The 20,791-nt window shown below is 42.4% G+C and overlaps 1 protein-coding gene across 3 annotated transcripts in view; it reads left to right on the top strand.

Annotated features, from left to right (window-relative positions):
• HTR4 (5-hydroxytryptamine receptor 4) overlaps positions 1–20,791 on the top strand; it is a 122,846-nt gene that overhangs the window by 46,256 nt on the left and 55,799 nt on the right. For all 3 annotated transcript variants that reach the window (XM_015565604.1, XM_015565602.1, XM_015565603.1), the window contains exons 2-3: positions 4,932–5,057; positions 6,373–6,573. In XM_015565604.1, the coding sequence (XP_015421090.1) occupies positions 4,932–5,057; positions 6,373–6,573 (327 nt within the window). The remainder of the gene's footprint in view (positions 1–4,931; positions 5,058–6,372; positions 6,574–20,791) is intronic.

Raw genomic sequence — 20,791 nt, 5'->3', positions numbered from 1 at the left:
TGTGCTTCAAGGAAAAGAATACAAGGATAAAAATAATAGGGGAGCAGTTTTTTTTTTTATCTCTCTTTTTAAAAATATTTTTATCAGAGAGGAAGGGAAATGGAGAGAGAGAGGTAGAAACATCAATGATGAGAGAGAATCATTGATTGGCTGCCACCTGCACGCCCCCTACTGGGGATGGAACCCACAACCAAGGCATGTGCCCTTGACTAGAATTGAACCTGAGACCCTTCATTCCACAGGCCAGCACTCTATCCACAGAGCCAAACCGGCTAGGGCTTAGCACACATCATGACATGACATATAGTTGGCAATCAGTATATATTTGATAAATGAAACATTTAATCTGATTTCCTCAATTGACCCATGAAGAAACTCAGGAAGCTCAGAAAAACCAAGTGACATTTTAAATTGGAGTTGCTTTATTTAACGGATCAAGAGATCACTGAAAAAGAAAAAAAAAAGAAGGAGAAGAAAAAGTAAAATTTCCCATAAGACTAATGTCAAAGATCCTAGTTAGTGGAGCAAACATGGCTCTTTGGTCAGATGGGAGCTGTCTAGTAGTGGTTGACAGTATTCTTGGAGGATGTCAAAGGTAACCCAAGGGCCTAACATAGATTTAGCAAAAGTGGTTCCTAGTTTATTTTAATCATCATTACTGGACTTAACATTTGGTTCAGTGGACAGTTCTGTCTAATTAAAAATACTCCTTCTGTGGTTAAATTGTGCTTGTCACTCACAGTTTAAAGTCTAGCTATTTCTAGCTCCTAATTGGCATACCACAAATGAACCATAACATTGAACTTGGGGTTCTCTGGCCCTAACATTCTCATTTGGCTTGAAATATACCTTATCTGGAGCCAGAAATGTTCACCATATACCCTGAATCTGCTTTTTCTCTCCTACAAGAGGAGAGGCAGTGCAGGGGAGATGGTTCTAATACTGAGTCTCTTGTGGATGGACATGTTCAGACCATTGTCCATAGACAAGAGAGAGAACTACAATCAGTCAATCGCACTTGCCTCCAATATAGGAGCCCTATACAATATCCTGATATATGGCCATCCAGGTATTCTTTTTTATTGTGATAAATTATACATAACATAAAATGTATCATTAATACATAAAGTAGCCCATTTAAATGTACTTCAGTGACAGTAAGTACATTCACAATGGTGTGCAACCACCACCACTATCCATTTCCAGAATTTTTTTTCATTGCCCCAAACAGAAACTCTGAACTCATTAAGTAATTCCCCATTTCCTCCTCCCTTCTGCTAGCCCTGGTAACCATGATTCTACTTATTCTATGAATTTACCTATTGTAGGCTCTTCATATACGTGGAATCGTACAATATTTGTCTTTTTGTGTTGGGTTTATTTCACTTAGCACAGTATTTTTAAGGTTTAATCCATGTTATAGCATGTATCAGAAATTTGTGACTGAGTAAAATTCCATAGTGTATGTATACCACATTCTGTTGATCTGTTTATCTTTTGATGGACACTTGGGTTGTTTCCACCTTTTGACTATTGTGAATAATGATTCCATGAACATTGGTGTATATGTATCTACTCATGTCCCTGCTTTCAATTTTTTGGAGTATATACTTAGGACTGGAAGTGCTGGGTCATACGGTCATTCTATATTTAGCCTTTTGGGAACCCACCGAACTGTTTTCCACAGCAGCTGCACCATTTTACATCACCACCAGCAATCCACAAAGGTTCCAGTGTCTCCACATTCTCACAACACTTGTAATTTTTCACTCTTGTTTTGTTTTTATAACAGCTACCCTAATGGGTGTGAAGTGATAGCACATGGACATACAGTCATTCTGAAGCACTTCCTAAGCTGGAGCTCAACACAGCAGCAGGAAGCTATTGCAGATCACCCTTAGTTGTTAGAAAGTTCTCATTAGCCATTTCTAAATCTCGCCTTTCTCCAGCAGGGATTGTCAACCTTGGTTGCACAACAGAATCTCTTAGGAACTTGAAAAAAGTCCAGTACTTAGGCAGCAACCCAGACTGATTAAATCAGCCCTAACATCAATGTTCCTGACTCCCGGGTCATTTCAATATGTAGCCAAGCTGAGAACCTACTCAACTCAAAGCCTGCTGCTCACTCATCTCACTTCCTTACACAGCCTGCAGGGCATAAAGTGCAACAGACCTGTCACTGAGCCTTCTCTGACGACCCCTATTAAAAGCACTGCGCTCTCTGGCAGGCCTGTCCTGCTGTCCCTTCTAGATGTTTTGCTATAGTGTGTATTGGCAGCTGACGTTCTACATACATTCTTTTTACCTACCATCGCCTGCTCTCTGTTTTGCTCATTTCTGCTTCCCTAGGGCACACAACAATTCCTAGTGCAGAGAAGGTGCTGAGAAAGAATTGTTGAATGAGTGCATGTACAAATCTCTTATTTCAAATGACAGCCCTTCAGATGTTAAAAATAGCTTTTGTGTCTCCTACTGGGGCTTCTCTAGGGAAAATCTTCTCCGTACCTTCCATCCGTTATCAAAGACGTTGAAGGATAAACCTCATCATTACGAATACAATATGCCTTTCTCTCACTCAATAAGCAAATAATTGAGCACTTCCTATGTACTACACACACCTATACACTGTAGAGTAGACTGTGCCTGGCACTGGAAATTGTGCTGGAACAGAGAAGTGAGGTGAATCTTTGGGGGTGGGGCACAGACAAGCATCAGTAGCAGAACTCATTTCAGGTAACAGTAACTGCTATAAAAAAAGGGAAAATGTTGGCTGTGTCGCATTAAGTGGGGGTTAACTTTAATGTGAGACCTGGAACACGGAGGAAGCATCCCAGGAGGAAGGCACAGCTAGTACAGAGGCCTGGAGAGGCAACAAGTTTCAGAGGGGCTCTGAGTAGGAACCTCTGAGAAGGACAAGGAAAATCCCCACTATCACCTCTTTTGTTAGACACTTGACCTCAGCTAACAGGGCCTAAGCCAGTGGTTCTCAACCTTCCTAATGCCGCGACCCTTTAATACAATTCCTCATGTTGTGGTGACCCCCAATTTCATTGTTACAAATGGAACATAATTAAAGCATAGTGATTAATCACAAAAACAATATGTAATTCTATATGTGTTTTCCGATGGTCTTAGGCAACCCCTGTGAAAGGGTCGTTCGACCCCCAAAAGGGGTCGCGACCCACAGGTTGAGAACCTCTGGCCTAAGGTAAGATTAATTTTGGGTAGCCACATCACCCTGTTAAGGCCATTTTCCTCATTGAATAAAATCTTCCCTGTCCAGTATTTGTACTGTTGATAGCTGGAATTTAGATGTAGAAGAGTGATTTAGATGAATATACCTAGAATTGCTTTTCATCCGAACCCTAGGCATACAGTCGTCAATTCATCCATCCGTCAGTCAGTCAATCAGCTAAGAAAAACACCTGTCAGTAGAGTGGAGGGATGCTCTGGTTCTTCAGCCCCTGTGACAGTGCTGCCTTTTCCTCATCAGCATCTTGTCTTTCGTGCCAGGCCAGTCTTGGACAACACCAGAGCCAGGGCTTGGTGGGCTGCTGCCATGTGGGGCCAGCGGCTATATCTTGGCTTTGAGTCAAAGGAGCTCAGTAAAGACATATCTCTTGATTCTGGAGACTCTGTGGTTCCAGAGGGGGGCTCACAGGGCAAGCAGCCCCTTCCAGACCAGCCACTGAAATGGTCTGGCAACTTCGCTCCTCTCTCCAGGCCTCAGTGTCTTGTATTGATATGTGGGGTTTGGGTCTGAGAATTTTAAGGTCCTTGGAAACTTCATCTAAAAACCATTTTTATTGCCCTAACTGGTTTGGTTCAGTGGATGGAGCGTCAGCCTGCAGACTCAAGGGTCCCAGGTTCGATTCCGGTCAAGGGCATGTGCCTTGGTTGCGGGCACATCCCCAGTGGGGTGTGTGCAGGAGGCAGCTGATCGATGTTTCTAACTCTCTATCCCTCTCCCTTCCTCTCTGTAAAAAAAAATCAATAAATAAAGATACATTAAAAACCATTTTTATTGCTCTAATAGAAATAAAACTTTTTTTTCTGAAGCTTCTTAATAATTTGCGAACATTATGCTTTTATTGACGGGAACACTCACTTCCAAGTTAATAAAACAAAATGATTCGTACTAGGATAGCAGAGTTGATAGAATCATATCAGATGCCAAAATTGACAAGAACACACAAATTTGAACTGTTGTGTTGGGCAACAAAAGAAATGTGGTTTAGGGCAGTGAAATGAGTTCTTACATTTAGTGATCAGCTGCTGTCTTTCCAATGGACTCCACAGAATCTGAGACCAATTTTTGCAGGTCAGCTACATAAGAACAATCTTCAGGCCAAGACCTGTGCCCGAGACAGCCTGCCTGTGCACAGCAGCTTCTGCATGGGCCGCGCTGGGGTCCTGACAGCAGGTGGCCTCTGTATTCATGCAGACCTGGTTCAAGTTACTGTCATTCATCCATTCAACACCATCTTTCCTTCACTCAAGAAATGTGAATAACGCATTGGAGTTGAATTTATCAATGGATGAACCATATGAGGCACCTGCTTCATGGAGGTTACTGGGTGCGTAGGTGCATAAAACAGGAATCGCCCAAATACATTTCTCAGCGTAAACTGAGGAAGTGCCCTGAAGGAAAGCCACGAGCTCTCTGATGGAGAAGAACTGTTCAGTCTCAGGGTAGTTCATTCAAGTCTGAGCTTCCGCCTCCCTGTTTTGTAGGGTTTAACTAAGATATCACATAAAGTGACAAGTGCAGACAATGGCATATAATAGGTGCATAATTATTCTGTGTTGCAGCTGCTTATGGTGCAGTGCCCTTCCTGAACGTGAATGAGGAAAAGATTCATTTTCTTGCCTGTGTGTCAGGGTTTCCTTCAATCTTTGTGTGTATGTGTGTCTGTCGGTCTGTCTTCCAGTTCCAAGGAGGGTTTCCGGTCAGTGGAGAAGGTCGTGCTGCTCACGTTTCTCTCCGCGGTTATCCTGATGGCCATCTTGGGGAACCTTCTGGTGATGGTGGCCGTGTGCAGAGACCGGCAGCTCAGGTGAGTAGCATGAGGAAGCCTCATGAGGCAGGAAGCCTGGGTGGTGGTCTGGGCTCTCCCTAGACAGTCGGGGTCTGCACTTATAATTTCCATTATAATTTGTACTTACAAAAGGGAAAAAATACAGGGGGACGATGTTTGGAAATAGAGCAAGGGAAAAGGATCATACATCGCCCCCCAACTCAAACATGACCAGTGTAAACACTTAAGTGCATTTCTATCCTGTCTTTTTTCCTATGTTTAATTTTGTTGGGGTTTTTTTTGGAAGTTTGTGATCACTGTATGTACATATATTGAGAGCACATCTAATCTATCCTCCCCACTTTATCAGTCGGTTCAGAGAAGGCATGGCTGATAGTGACTGGTCTAGGATTTAAACCCGGATTCTTCTCTTTCCACTTCATCAGTCTGAACCCTGGCTGCCATTAAGATCACCTGAAGACCTTTTGAAAATTGCTACTATGTGGTATAAGTATATACCAGACAATATTTGGGACATACTTATACTAAACAATTATTCATTGTTAACCTGGAATGCAAATTTAACTGGGTATCCTGTGTTTTATCTGGCAACCCTGGGTGTGGATGGGGGTATTAATCACCCCAAGTCCCTGAACTAATTGATCTGGGGTGGTACTTGGGCATCAGTATTTATGAAAATCCACTGGGTGATTCTAGTGTGCAGCCTGGATGAAGAGCCACCAGACAACCATAAAAGGGATAAAGGATGTAGTCCTGTCTTGCCTACTGCCTTCCTCTCTAAGCGAGACACGCATTAGTGATGCAACAGATATAAAAGCATACTTCTGGTAGGTCTCACAAATGAGAGGCACATGCGAGCCAGTGCGAGAGGAGAAAGTAGTGGAATTTGACACCGTTTGTGAGGGGGGCACCTTGGGAGGTTCCCTGAGAATGAACAATCCGAGGCCTGCAAGACTGGTGGGGGGTAGGTAGCTAAGCCCATAGCAGGGAGAGAGCACAAAGGCCCTTGGGAGGAGCTCCCCCACAGGGACTCTAATCAATCAGGCGTGTGGCCAGAGGGGAGAGGAAGGGAGGGCTCTGGGTGTGAGAGGAATCTGGAGAATTTAGAAGTGGCCGATCACACGGGGTTTCCCCAGCCACATTGCAGAGAGAAACAACGTCACAAGATACGTTACACGTTTGACTTTTTTTTTCTTTTTCCTCCCTCCTTCCTTTCCTCCTTTCTTTTCTTTCCTTACCTCTGCTCTCTCTCTCTCTCTCTCTCTTCTTTCTCTCTAAACCCCTTCCTTTGGCCCCCTCCCCCCGCCTCGTCCTTATACTTTTTCACTCACAGGAAAATAAAAACCAACTATTTCATTGTCTCTCTTGCCTTTGCGGATCTGCTGGTCTCCGTGCTGGTGATGCCCTTCGGTGCCATTGAGCTGGTTCAGGACATCTGGATTTACGGGGAGATGTTTTGCCTCGTCCGGACTTCTCTAGACGTCCTGCTCACCACAGCATCAATTTTTCACCTGTGCTGCATTTCTCTGGACAGGTAAGGACAGATCGGCGTGCACTGCGGAGCTCTGGACTGGAGACAATAGCCTGATGACTGCTGGATATGTCTTTCTTCCTTGATTCATTAGAAATGAATCTTAGAGAGTAAATCTGGTTATTCACTTACCCATTCACTTCTCAGTCTTTTCAGAGGGCATTCTCTGAGGCCCTGTGGACAGAGATTAGGAAGGCCTACCCTGTCCCTGCAAGGAGCTTACCATCCAGGTAGAGACAGATACCAGCGCTCGAGGTCACCAAAGAGCTCTAACTTGTGTACAGGTGGCATGAACAAAATGCTGAGGGAGCTGAGTGGCAAGAATTGATACATTTGCCCAATAGACTGCAGGGGTGGTACAGAAGGGTAGTGCTCTGTGTTTGACCATGACCTTCTCCTGAAAATGTGTCTGTATCATAACTGTAGGTATACGTCTGCGACTGTAAAGACTGTTTTCCAGAAAGTTAAAGATGATAATAAAATTCCCAATAATTGTTTGCTTTCGGGACCCAAGGCTAGCAGTTCATTCGGTTGCATAATCTTGTTCTTTTTCTTCACATTTGACTTCAGAAGGCCTAATGATCTCCATCTTTGCCTCATTTGTGGAGATGTAGGTATGTTAGTTGTACCAGTACTTTTGATTTTCTGATTCCTGTTCATGGGTGTTTAACAGTTAAGGAAGAATGCAATTTAAAAGTCAGAGGATCACACGAACATGTGTAGCCATCACTGTAGCCATGTCTTAGGGGTTCGTTCTCCAAAGAAAGCGGTATGTAAATCACGTGATCAGAATTACCAGGGACAGTCTCTCACTGCCTCTTGAGTAGTCCAGCAGACCAGGGTTTCCTCCAGTCTTGGGTTAGGTGTCTGTTTCTTTCACTGAGAAAAAGGAAAAGTAGTGGACTAAAATTGGAGGTTATGGTTTATCTAAAATATGTGCCTTTCAACACTAAAATCAGAGTGTTCCCAGAGAATTAGTCACACTGGGAAAAGCCTTAGGGACTGAACCCAGCGGCTTGGGGTGGGGTGGGCGGGCAGCAGATTCATATCCTATCTGTGGGACAGGTGCTCTTTGATTGGAATGGGAGGTATAATAGCCTACGTTATATACATTGTCTCTCTCCCTCTCTCTGCCAAGAACTTAGAGATGAATGTGCTTAAGTTAAATGTATGTATAATGAGATTCCACTCTATAACTAGGCGTGATGACACTGATAAAGCTGAATTGTTGGTTGAAAGCCAGGACCCATGCTGTGCCATAGTTTGAAATTTATCTGAATTAGCTTTTTTTATAACAGTCTGACTTAATTACATGAAAGACTTTTTAAGACAATCAGTATATACTGGATGAAAGTTCACATTCGAAATAATAAAATGGAAGGAACTAGACAATATATGGAAATCCTCCAGGGTATCCTGCATGTAATCATTACTCAAATGAACAGTGAGACCGGAAGTGTTATAGGAACTTGGACAAGGCAAAGCTGAGGGATCAAGGCAACCTTATTTCTCTTATCTTGGCCTTTCTCTCTTTCCAGTGCTCCATGCTCAGCCATCACAGGACCTTGGCTCCTCCCTCTGCCTGGAAAGTTCCTTTGCCCCCTCCTCTCCTGCATGCCTTTCAGATTTTACCTCAGTCCTCTCTTGATTGCAGAAGGCCTCTCTGACCCCACAAAACACATTCTCCTTTGAGAACTTAGGGCAATTATAATTAAAACCACAATCATAATAAAAAAATTTTTTTCTTAAATATCTGTCTCCATCAGTGAGGGAAAACACAGGCATATGAATAATGATAAGGCCCCTGCCCTCAGGGAACTTACCTTTTACTGGGGGAAGTTGACAGTTAAGCAATAATCACATCAATACTGATTAAGGTGTTTCGTAAACACTATTGAACAAACGGAGTGTATAGCACATTCTCTTTGAGAAGAATGCTGCCAATAATTTCATTTCCTTCTCTGATTGTATACATCAGAAACCCAACTCCGTAAGTAAAATGGAATCAGATGGTTTGGTTTTCCTCTGGGAGCCTGGGACACGGGCCAGGTGTCTCCCTGTTCCAAGAGTGATATTTTCTCTGGGCTGGAAGGTTGGTGCTGGACATCACAGGGCAACAGGTTAGCCTGGAAGAGTATGATTTTGTTTATCATCTGGCTTCTGCTTTTGCTGTGTCCCTCCCATGACAGTTGGGCTTGGCTAGGCTGGGGCAGAGCACAGAGTGAGTGTCTCAGTGAGGTGCGATGTCATCGCTGGTCATGTGACTCCTGGCATGATGCTTGTGCTCTCTAGAGCTGCTGAAAATCTGCAGGGATGACTCAGAAAGGGTAGTGGCTCTCGAGCAAGAACACTCACTATGAATCCCAATTTCACCCAGATGGCAGACCCCTAGATCAAAGCAAAACATTATGAAATACATTTCCCCAACTCCCATTCTCTATCCACTATGCTTCCAGGTGCTTTGAGAATTGAATCCTACATTTTTATTTCTATTTTTATTTATTTTTTTTATTGATTTCAGAGAGGAAGGGAGAGGGAGATAGAAGCATCAGTGATGAGGGAGAATCATTGATTGGCTGCCTCCTGCATGCCCCACACTGGGGATCAAGCCTGCATCCTTGGCACGTGCCCTGACCAGGAATCAAACTATGACCTCCTGGTTCATAGGTTGATGCTCAACCACAGCCACGCCAGCTGGGTGAGAATTGAATCCTATTAATGAAAGCTTATTGCCTCATTAAAAATAATTTACAAAGCGTAATTAAAATCCATGCATCCTATAATATAGGTCATGCGAGGTCAGAACTGCATCAAAGCATAAAGTACCATTGATTATTTTAAATCTAAGTTTCTGTGGTGAATGAAAACCAACCAAGTATCTATAACAGAGCACTGGTTTTAAAAGTGGAATACTATAACACCACCATTAAAAATCATGAAGAATAGCTTTGGGTATTGTCTTAGAAAGATATCCCTGGTGAGTTATATGAAGAAAAAAAGCAAGTTTCAGACTTTATTGTTTATAATAATTCCACTTTTCTAAACTAAATATATAGATGTTTGTATCTGGGTATGCATGGGTGAGTGGGGGGAGTACACCAGACCATCAGTGATGGTTATATAGGTGCTACTGTGGGTGGAGCTGGCTAGACTGGATGGTCAATTGGATTGGTATTGGAAAACTTCACTTTTACTGATTTTGGAAATAATATGTTTTAAGCTAACGTTTTTTCCCTTTGCTAGAAGTTAACACTTCTGTAATGCAAGAGTACCCACTGGAACCTTTATCTGAAAGTACTCCTGGGCCAGCACATTCCTCAACTGGCCGAGAACGTTCTGAGTTCGGTGTTAGGAGTTCCCTTTGAAGTCAGAGCACCACTGGAATGTAGAAACCTTCAGCCAGTGCATCTCTCTGCTTTCTCACAGAATGCCCTAGATTCTTTTTTTTTTATACTTATTTTTTTGGGAGCCTCCACTCTCCCGTTAGCAGATTCTTCCTCCCTCCAACTTTCACAGCCATCTCCACAAACTTGTGTTTGATCTGTTTCAACAATCTCTTTTCTAATCACCATAGTTTTAAAAAAAAAACACATACTACCTGAACATTATAAACATGTCATCATTTCACAAGTAATACACAAAAGTGTCCCCAATTTCCTCCCTACCTTTACAGCTATACTCCTAAGAGGTAACTACTGTAAAGTATCGCTCCCTCTAAATTCCAATTATTTTATATCCATTAAGCAGATTTGTTATGTGAATATATTTTTAGCTTACCCAAATGCACTTACATTTTAAATTAGCCTTTGAAGAGGGCTTTTCCTGTATGTACCCAAATGAAATGCTTGACTATAGAGTTCTTACCAACTTGCTTACCAGATGATAAGTAGGGTCTTTTTTCAGCACCACGGGACATAACATAAATTGATTGGCTCAATTATCTCAAAAGTCTGGCTTCAGACATGGCTCTCTGGAGGATTTGAACAATGCCATGCAGCCTAGCTCTCTCCCTCTGTCTCAGTCCCCCTCCCCTCTTTATTTCTGCCTTTCCTTCTCTTTCTGTCTGTGGTTCCTCCCTGTCTCTACGTCTGTTTCTGTCTTTATATATTCCTTATTTGTTTCTGTCCTGTTTTCCTGTTGGATTCCTTTTCACGCTGAGTTCAGAAAAATAGCTTCCGGCAATGTGAGTCTTAAAGCATCCTTAAGTCTGAGTCCACAGGAGGAGAAACCGAAATGCCGTTTCTCATGGAAGAACTTTGGTTGGCTTTGCTTGAGTCACACACTCTTCCCTTAACCAATCATTGTGGTGTGGGGATAACACAGCTGGTTGCAGGGTAGAGATGAGGACCCATGTCTGTGGGCTTTACCACAACATATGGCACTGGAGAATAGCAGTGGGGTTGTTGGACAGGCAAGAACAACAGACATCAACTTCTCTTAGGTGGGCCAAAGGACCTACAAGTATCTTTATGAAGCCTCCACAACAAGACAGACATGTGTCACCCCCAATTCTTGTTTATATTGGTTTAAACATCACTAGGTCCTTCCACTTGCTTCATATGCCAGACTCTTCAGACTTGACCATTCTGGTCCCCTTTCTCTGGTGTACTTGTCCTATATTTGACATCAAATGCAACTCCCTTTAAAAAATCTATTTCACTTCATTGAAGATAGCATTCCCTACAGCGTTGCAAGATTTTCTCTTTGATATGTCTAACTGAATTGTCATCCTTCCCCTTGGCAGCCTGGGAACTTGATGTGTTTTAGCTGCAAAAATCCTCCTCAGTCACAGATTTTCTTTGAAAATAGGTTTACTTGTAAAACATACAATTCTGACTCAAAGGCTGCATATTTTATACTGTGCTGGAATTAAGTGTCTCTGCATTTCTCATGATTTCCCTGGAGCACGACTCAATTTTGTATAAATGAAAAGTGTCCATCATTATGAACTTGTGTCACGCAATTACATTTGTTTCCCCAACAGGGCTGAAATGCATCTCTGCAAGGAAAGCATATTATACATTTCGCCCTCTCATCTACTCCTTGAGGGTTGGTTCATGCTTTGTACACGACAGTAATATTTGTCAAGTTGAAGTTCATGCCAGAGGATATGAATCTTATTTTTATATTCATTTCATCAAATATTTATTGAGTGCCTACTAATTGCCAGGAGCTGAGCAGAGCCCTGGAAATGCAGTGGTGAGGAATCAGAAGAAAGCTGTGAATCGCAGGGATTTTAGTCTGGTGGAGAATGCAGACTGCTGATAGGTAATTACAGTAAAATGGGGGCGGGGGTGGTCAATGAAATACGGTAGAATGAGAGGAAGTCAAAGGAGCTTTTGGAGCACGTGGCCTCCAATGCAGGGAAGGCTCTCTGGAGAAGTGATACTGAAGCTGTGGACAATGTAGATGTCAGTAGGTGAGTAATGAGGAGCCACAGTTTCAGAAAACAGCATGTGCGAAGCCTCAGAGCAGTTTTTTAGAGACAAGTTATCAACAATAGGCTAAATCCTTAGCTCGTCTCTCAGTGCTGTTCCCAAGGTGTCCTCAGTCTGTCTTTCCTATCTCACCTCCCAGTGAGGTGATCTGCTATCATCTTCTGGATATGATGCATTTCCTCATAACTCCATGTTGCTACCTGTGTCTTGAGTTCCTTTCTTTTTCCAGGTGAATATACACCCTTCTCCAATGCTCAGATAAGAGGTGTCACCTTCTCCACCAACTAGCCAGGCTTCATTCCCAAAGGAGAGTTATTGTGTCTTCCTCTGAGCTCCTATAAAACGTTAAATATAAATACAGCAGTTATTACTTGTTTTAATAATTGATTTATTTGTCTGTCTCACCCTAGATCAGCAGTTCTCAACCTGTGGGTCACGACCCCTTTGGCGGTCGAAGGACCCTTTCACAGGGGTCACCTAAGACCATCCTGCATATCAGATATTTACATTATGATTCATAACAGTAGCAACATTACAGTTATGAAGTAGCAATGAAAATAATTTTATGGTTGGGTCACAACATGAGGAACTGTATTTAAAGGGCCAGAAGGTTGAGAACCACTGCCCTAGACTGTCAGCTCTTTGAGAGTCAGCCTTAATCTCACCCATTCTTTTGTTCTCCTTACAGGCCCAAAGTAGCTGTTCATGCATGTTTAACTGAGCATGAAACGCTTTGACACGTGAATGTGGTTGTTTGAAATGACTTTGGAGTGCTAGTGCTTGACTACCTGGATTCACTCCCAGGTTGACGAGTTATGAATTGTGATTTTGGGGAAGTTACTTAAATCCTGTGGGTTTTATCTTTTCATCAATAAAACTGTGTTAATAATAGTATGTTCCTCTTGGAGTTTATGAATAACAAATTACTGAGTGCACACAAGGAACATAAGCTAGTGCATGGCACCTAGTAAACATTCAGTAAGTGTTAGCCACAAGTTTTATACCATTATTGTTTTACTTTTCAAGTGCAAGTTCCACATGGCAATTGTGGGTGCCTTCCCAGACATGGGGAGTTGTGTTTTACTTCCTGCTACAAAGCTGAGTGTCCTTCAAGGTTAGACCCTCAGCCTCCTAGTCCTGGGTGTCTCTCCTCCTTCCTTCAGAGAGCTCACCTGTCCTCTGGCTTCACCTACACTTCCGCTCTGCTCTCTACTGCAATCTTGTCCCATGCAGGGCTCTGGGGTCTTCCAGGCTCTGCTGAACAGCCTGTTCAACATCTTACCTTAAGCATCTTTCTGTTTTCTCAAACCCAAGGTGCTCAGAGTGGAAATTTCCATTGTAATCTAATGTCCTCTTCTACTTTTTACATCAAAGATGCATTTGTGAGTCATTTAAATGCAATTCCTTGAGGTCAACTTTTACTTATCTCTATGACCAGCTGGATGACAAATCATAGCTGTATTTTCATAAATATCTTTCAGATCTATCTTCCTTCTCTTTATTTTCCTCCCATGCTATTTCTGGATTACTGCAGTAGCTTCTTAGTTATTATCTTATCTGTCAAGCTCATCTTTAAACATGTATTTTTCTATGTGTCCTCAGCTCACAGAGCTTATAGGGCACTGCATATTCTCCTTCCTGTTCTGGGTAGCAATGCTCTTGTGTAGTGTTGCCCATTTACTAATATGATAAGGACATAGGCTTTGGCACATGGAGGTTTAAGTCTCAGTTTTACCATATCCTGGCTATATGATGTTGGACAAGTGGATTAAATTCTCTAGGCCTCAGTATTCTCATATTGAAAATGTGGATGGTGACAACTCCCTTGCAGAGTTGTTCTAGGAATTAGATAAAATATAGAATACATTCCCCGACACATAGTGCACCCTCAATAATGGGTGGTGTGTTAATAGGAATAGGAGTAGTTGTAGCAGTGGAAAAGAAAATGAATAAGCACAATACAGTTAGAGAAATGCCAGAGAGAGAAAGAGAGAGAGAGAGAGAGAGAGAGAGAGAGAGAGAGAGAGAGAGAGATAAGGTACTGTAAAAAACCAGGGCAGAGATGGGGAACCAGTTCATATCTCTGGCAGAAAATGGTCTCTCCTTGTGCTTTGGGGGCCAGAAATAACTTTCTAGGGGATGTGACTGTTGAGCTGAGTCTGGAAGGGTCAATGGGCCAGCCATCCAGTGTCTGCTGGCAGGCTGGTCAATTCATGTATGTGACCAAGTATATCTTGCTGACCTTTGTGTGTGTCCAGTTCGCCCTGCCAAGATGTTTTCAGATGACATTTTTGTCAGATTATCCTTTTTCCTTTGCTCTATAATAACTTGGGAGGACACCTTTCTAGCCAGTTGGCACTCCCTTCTTGTGAGTTTTCTTATCATGACGGTACAGAGGAATATTTAATAAAGATGAACATAGTAAGTACTAACTCTACAGATTGCATCTGGGATTATGATCCCTGCAAAGGCTCCATCTGATGGCCCCCAGATCTCTGACAGAAAAGAGTCTCTTCCTGTCCCCCACCCCTAGCATTTTTCTTTCACAAAACCTGAAGTTCTACCTCCTTTCTTAGCTACATTCTCAGCCTCCCTTCCTGCCTCTGTCTCCTAGTGAGTATACCTGCGGGGATCTTCTTCATTGATCCTCAAATGACTGACAACTTGGCAAACTTCTTAGGAGCCAGAGGGAAAGGACTTTAGTTTTTTGTTGTTTTTCCTTGACGTTACTGCTGCTTTTCTCTTTTCCCCACCTCCTTAATGGGCAACCAGAACTAAAATGTAGCAAAACCAAAGAGCAGAAGACGAGTCTCTTTCCCAGAGCTCTGCCACAATGCTTGGCTGCATCACCTGGAGGGAGGGCTGGTACCCAGTGAATCCCGCCATTACTCCAGACTATATGTCACCTATTTACCCTTCTTACCACATAGTATCTGCCTCAAAACTTAGTGACTTAAACAACAGTGCATTAGTATTAGAGTTCACAATCCTGTGTATCAGGAATTCTGGCTTACCTGAAGTCACTTGATAGTATTTAGCTGGAGACTGGACTGGCCGGGAGGGTCCAAGGCAGTTTATGATATGCATGGCACCTTGGTGGGTTCATCTGGAAGGCTTGGCTCAGCCGGGCCCCTCTCCTTGTCTCTGTAGCCCCAGGTCTCTATACTTGATCTCATGTTCATACATGTTAGGTATTTTTACATGATAGCTCATGGCTTTGAGAAACCAAGACTCCTCTTGAAAAATAGTCCTGGGAGTAGCCCACAGCTCTTCCATGTGCTCTGTTGGTCAAAGCAGTCCCAGGGCAGCCCCAGATCTGAGGGAAGGCGGCAGACTCCCCACCTCTGCATGGGAGGAGTGTCAAAGAATGTGTGGCCGTCTTTAATCCATCAAAGTACAGCCTCTTACACAAACTCAGATGCAATTAATCCCCGTTTTACACACACACAAAAATCACAGCAAGTGATCTGTCCCAAAGTTGGAAGGGCAATCCACTAAAGAGCTTGGATTGGAACCTACTGATTTTCCTGCATAAGGCAAAATGCCCCCTTGTAACACATAAGTTTACCGATTTGGTGGAGCTCATCATCTCCTTGGTCCTAAATTTAAAGACCATTCGCTGTTCTTTATGAGTTAGGAGCTGTGAAAAAATGAATCTCATGAAACGTTTCTGTTTTCCCGGGTCCATTCCAGCACTCAGGTCTTAGCTGCCAGCTGCTATGTCATCTCTTCTCCCTGTGGTTGACATTTCTTTCATGAGCTGACCTTGATCAGAGATTAGATTTGGTCTCAGTGGTGATCCGGGATGACCTCTTCTTCCATCTCAGGTAGGAGGGCCAGGCCTGGATTAAGTGCTTGAGAGGATGCTGCATGTAATCAACTCCACAACAGGTAGCCAGTATGGTCTCAATGCTTCTTCTGTAGGGTCAACTTGTCCACCTTTCTGTTTCTTAGAACCAACTGGGAGAGACGTTGAACCAAGAGACTTCTGTTTTACTTGTTAAATAGTTAAAAAGGCACTGGTTCCAAAATGTATTTGAATCTGTTCACAATAGGTATAAAACAAATATAAAGAGAGGGCAAAAGCAGGCTTACAGCTGTAAGTATGCAAAACACAGAGTTTATTCTTATATTATGATTTATTTATTATTGTACTATTTTTATATGAACAACTGTAAACCTACTTTTGCCTACCCTGTATATAAAAAATGAGAGGGGGTGGGAGTAGATAATAACTGCCATTTGTGAAGCTTTATGTGCCAGGAACCTCCTAAGTTTCGAACATATTATTTTATTAGTTCTCACAGCTAAACAATGAAGTAGGCATAATGACTCACACTGTGATGAGCAAACTGGGTCTTGGAGAAGTGAAGTAACTGATTCTAAGACTACAGAGCTAATGGTTAAGGTCCCCAGATGTGAAGACATAAAGTTAAAATCTCCTCTAATGCTGAGAGTCTAGAATTCCAACTTGTTCTGCTTGCTCCTTTGCCTTCCCTGTGGTAAGAGGACAGGAAGTGAGCAGGAAGAATTTTCCTTAATTGCAAGAGTGGGGAAGAGTTTAGCTCAAGCTTAAAATAAACAACTGTCTTCTCAGAGTTGTCAAAGTAAATTGTGTCCCCAGAGACATTTAAAGGCAATTTGATCACACATTTACACCTGACTGCAGTTGGGGAAGCTGGTGTCTGTTCTACCAAAAGGGGTTTGAATGGAGTTTTATAAGCAGTACTTTGAAATGTTTTGCATAAGAAATGACTTTGTACATCTTAGTTAATCCTGGCCATCTGGAACCTCACTTGCCATTTGAACATTCGTTTAACCACTTTTTAAAAGTTTTCTAGTTAAAGAAGAATGGGAAATGTCCAATGAAAAGCTAGAGAACAGACCTTGCAGATATGTCTATTCCTAAGATGAGACGGAACTGCGTTCATCTACGAACACTGTCCACCTAGGTTTGAACCAACAACCCTTTCTATTGAACGTGTTGTAATTCAGCTCGGTTAGTAAAGCGTGCAGATGTGTTGATCGTGATGGAAATTTTCCAGTTCAAAACTTTTGGTGACTCCTCCTATCATAGCATTAAACACCGCTAAGCAAATGGTTCTCAAAGTGTGTTCCCAAGTCAGCAGCAGCAGCAGTATCTGGGAACATGTCAGAAATGCAAATTCTTGGGCCCTACTCCAGACCTACCAACCTCTGTTTCCAGTTGATTCTGATGCTGGCTACAGTCTGAGAACCAGTGCTGAGACGTGCCCTTCATCCAGCCTTTTAAGGCATATTTACTTTTACTTCCTTATAAACACTCTACTGTCCAGCTATGTGGATATAGGGATATACTTATGAAATATATATTGATATGAAACACATATCTATAAATACCATATATATATATATATATATGAAATATATAATATTTCTGTCTCTTTGGCCACGCACCTGTATTGCACTTTCTCCTCCACCACCCTTACCTAGTCTCTAAAGTCCTACTTAAAAGATACCTACTAGAGAAAGCCTCCCCATTCCTCTATTAGATATGACCTTTCACATCCCCAAAACATGGTCCCACATTCAAGTGTAGTTTATTTTAATTGGTCGTGATTATGGGCTTATTCTTATTCAACCCATTTTGTGAGTATGTACTCTGTCTCTAGCTTTGCACTAAGCATCGGGGATACAGGCGTGAGTGAGACAAACATCCCTGGACTTTATAAATCAGTTAGGGGAAGACTTTCTCACCTCGCACTCCTAACTCCTAACTCCTGCTGTTAGAAGGAGTGCAGGTGTCTTGGACTCCTGGGTGACCCCCTGTCTGTGTTAAGTTGTGGTGGGCAGGGTGGAAGGGGATGTACTAGTCTTCTCCCATTTGTATAGGGTACACCAGAGTATCATGGCACCCACTCTTAAGAGGTAATGGCACACCACAGCACATTCAGAGGACATGGAGCCCTGCCATTGGCAAAAATCACCTCCTCTTGACCAGGGTTTCTCAGCTTCAGCACTACTGACGTTGTAGACCGGTTGATTCTTTGTTGTGAGGTGCTGTCCTGTGCATCTAGCAGCCTCCTGGGCCTCTGTCCACTGGATGCCAGGACCATCACCCTTCCCAGTTGCGACAACAATAAATATCTCCAGACATGGCCCAGTATCCCTTAGCAAGCAAAATCAACCCTGGTTGAATATAACTCGGAATGTTTCTACCTATAGAAAGCGAGGCTTCAGAAAAATATAAAAGCCCTCTTCAGATGTCCGTAGGACCACTATACAGAAAAAGAATAGAGATAGAAGTTTTAAATGTAGCCAGAGGGTAAAACTGGAAATTACAGAAAGCAGTCTTGGAAGAAACAGTCTTACTTTCAGGATCGCCTTAAGTTCCCAATGTACTATGGTAGAATGGTGAATTCCAGTCCTTGGTGCATTAATGTAGGCTTGGCTACACTTCATTGTGGACAGGACTAGGGATTTCAGTATTCTGAGATTTAGTGTTTGTATGTTTTGATTGTTCCTAAAGTGGCTTGTAAAGATATAGAATAATCCCTTGGGGATTTAGGGGAGGTAGTAAAGTAATAGTAATGAGGGTAACATCCTAGCCCTTGAGTCAGGCTCTCTGGGCTAGATCTGGCTTTTACCACCTGTGGGACCTTAGCCAAATCCTGACACTTCTGTGTTTCTTTTTGCTCACCTGTGAAATGGGTACGTTTATAGTTCCTATCTCAAAAGTGGTTGTGAGGACTTATTGAGACAATACAGGTAGAGTCCTTATTAAGTAAATGGATAGTACCTTTTATTATTAACTCAGCCAGGTTGTTTTGCCTGACCTCTAAAGAACTTGCAAATTTTTTTTTAAATCTTTATTGTTGAAAGTATTACGTATGTCCCCCTTTTTTCCCCACTGACCCCTTCTAGTCCGCCCTCACCCCTGCCCCAGGCCTTCATTCACCACCCTATTGTCTGTGTGTATGAGTTATGCATATATATGCATACAAGTTTTCACTAACTACTTCTGTCTAATGGTGTTATGCATGTGTTTTGCAGGTAATTCATGGTAGGAAAAATATTTTTTTTACTAGCAGGGGAAATATAATCCAATTATAGGAACTAAAAAGCAACCATAATAGATAAAAATCAAATTATCAGATTTTTAGCTAGTCCTTGATTTACACACAAAAGTTAGAATTTGTAAGGAAGCGTCATTAGTCAGTTAGCCTGGAATTCAGTTTTTATTAATCATTTTATTCTGTAATATTTATTTTCATCTACTTGATTTAGATTCTTGAATATAGCCTTCAAAAAGATGTTTATTTTTCTAAATTCTTTGTTATAAAGCAAAGATTAAAAAGATACGAGGAAAGATAATAGGGCAGCTGCCTCAGGGTACCAAGACCTTGGGAATAATCTTGAACCCTTCCTAGCATCAGGTTATTTTCTCACAATCTTTGCTATTCCTTGGCCTGTAGATGCATCATTCCAATCCTCTGTCCTCACGTGGCCATCTTCTCTCTGTGCATGTCTGTCTTTGTGTCCAAAATTCCCTTTTTATGAGGATTATCAGTCATTTTAGATGAAGGCCACTCCAATGACCTCATTTTAATTTGCTTAGCTCTATATATACCCCATTGCCAAATAAGGTCACATTCCAAGCTACTGAGGTTTAGAGCTTTAATATTTCTTTTGGAGGAAGGGGATACAGTTCAACCCATAACAGCAACTTAAGCAAAAAGAGCATTTATTGGCAACATATCAGGTGGCTTATTAAATTAAAGGAAGAGTTACAGAATGAAGAATGGAAGGGGCAAAAGCATGGCTTCCCAAAGACCCAGGGAAAGGAGCTAACCTCAGCCCGCCAGGAGCTTGCTGCGGGAATAGGGTACCGTCCCTGACTGTCCCATCTTTGCGTCACTCTGCATGACGTCTAGAATCCCAGGAGACACTGATTGGGTGACTCGCTGGCTGGAGATGTCAGAATCTGATAATTTGCTTTCCCAACACCCTATCAATAGACAAGAGATAATTCCCCAAAGACAAGGGATGCTATTACCAAGAAAAAAGAAGAAGGATGCTAAATGGACACAACAAAATGTCTAATCTAGGTCCTCTAGCAGAAAATGAGGGAGGGAGCAAAATTTGGAAAAAAATATATTTTCATACACACCTAATTCACCATCTCTATGTTAGAAAATAAAATTGCCACTCTGATATTACGTGCTTTTCTTATAAGTCAAGAGCATGGAGGGAATTCCAGATAATCATCATTCTTCTGTTACCGAGTTATATTTAGTTAGAGTTGGCTACCACGTCAGTTTCACACACAGAAATAAAATGAGTTCCTGCCCAGCTGGTGTGGCTCAGTGGTTGAGCATCAACCTATGAACCAGGAGGTCATGGTTTGAATCCTGGTCAGGGCACATGCCTAGGTTGTGGGCTCGATCCCCAGTGTGGGACGCGCAGGAGACAGCGGATCAATGATTCTCACCATTGATGTTTGTATCTCTCTCTCCCTCTCCCTTCCTCTCTGAAATCAATAAAAAAAATATATATATATTTTTTTGAAAAAGAAAAAGAGTTCCTGGCTAATCCCCTCTTCCATTCTTCAGGCTCTTGTTCCTTGCACTCTGTTGCAAGTCAAGACACCCACTGTCTCTCTGGCCACAGGAAGCATAGTGCGGCCAGCTGCTCCCTGATGCCTTAGAAGGAAAAGTATAATCCCTGCCCCCCATCTCCCAAAGCACCCACTGATCATGCTTTAACATTGGCCTCTCCTCATTCACCCTCTCCAACTCCTCCCA

Source organism: Myotis davidii, unplaced genomic scaffold (assembly GCF_000327345.1).
Source record: "Myotis davidii unplaced genomic scaffold, ASM32734v1 scaffold18, whole genome shotgun sequence".
NCBI classification, from domain to species: domain Eukaryota; kingdom Metazoa; phylum Chordata; class Mammalia; order Chiroptera; family Vespertilionidae; genus Myotis; species Myotis davidii.
The sequence above is the reverse complement of the archived record's forward strand: the minus strand, read 5'-3'. Positions and strand labels throughout refer to the sequence as shown.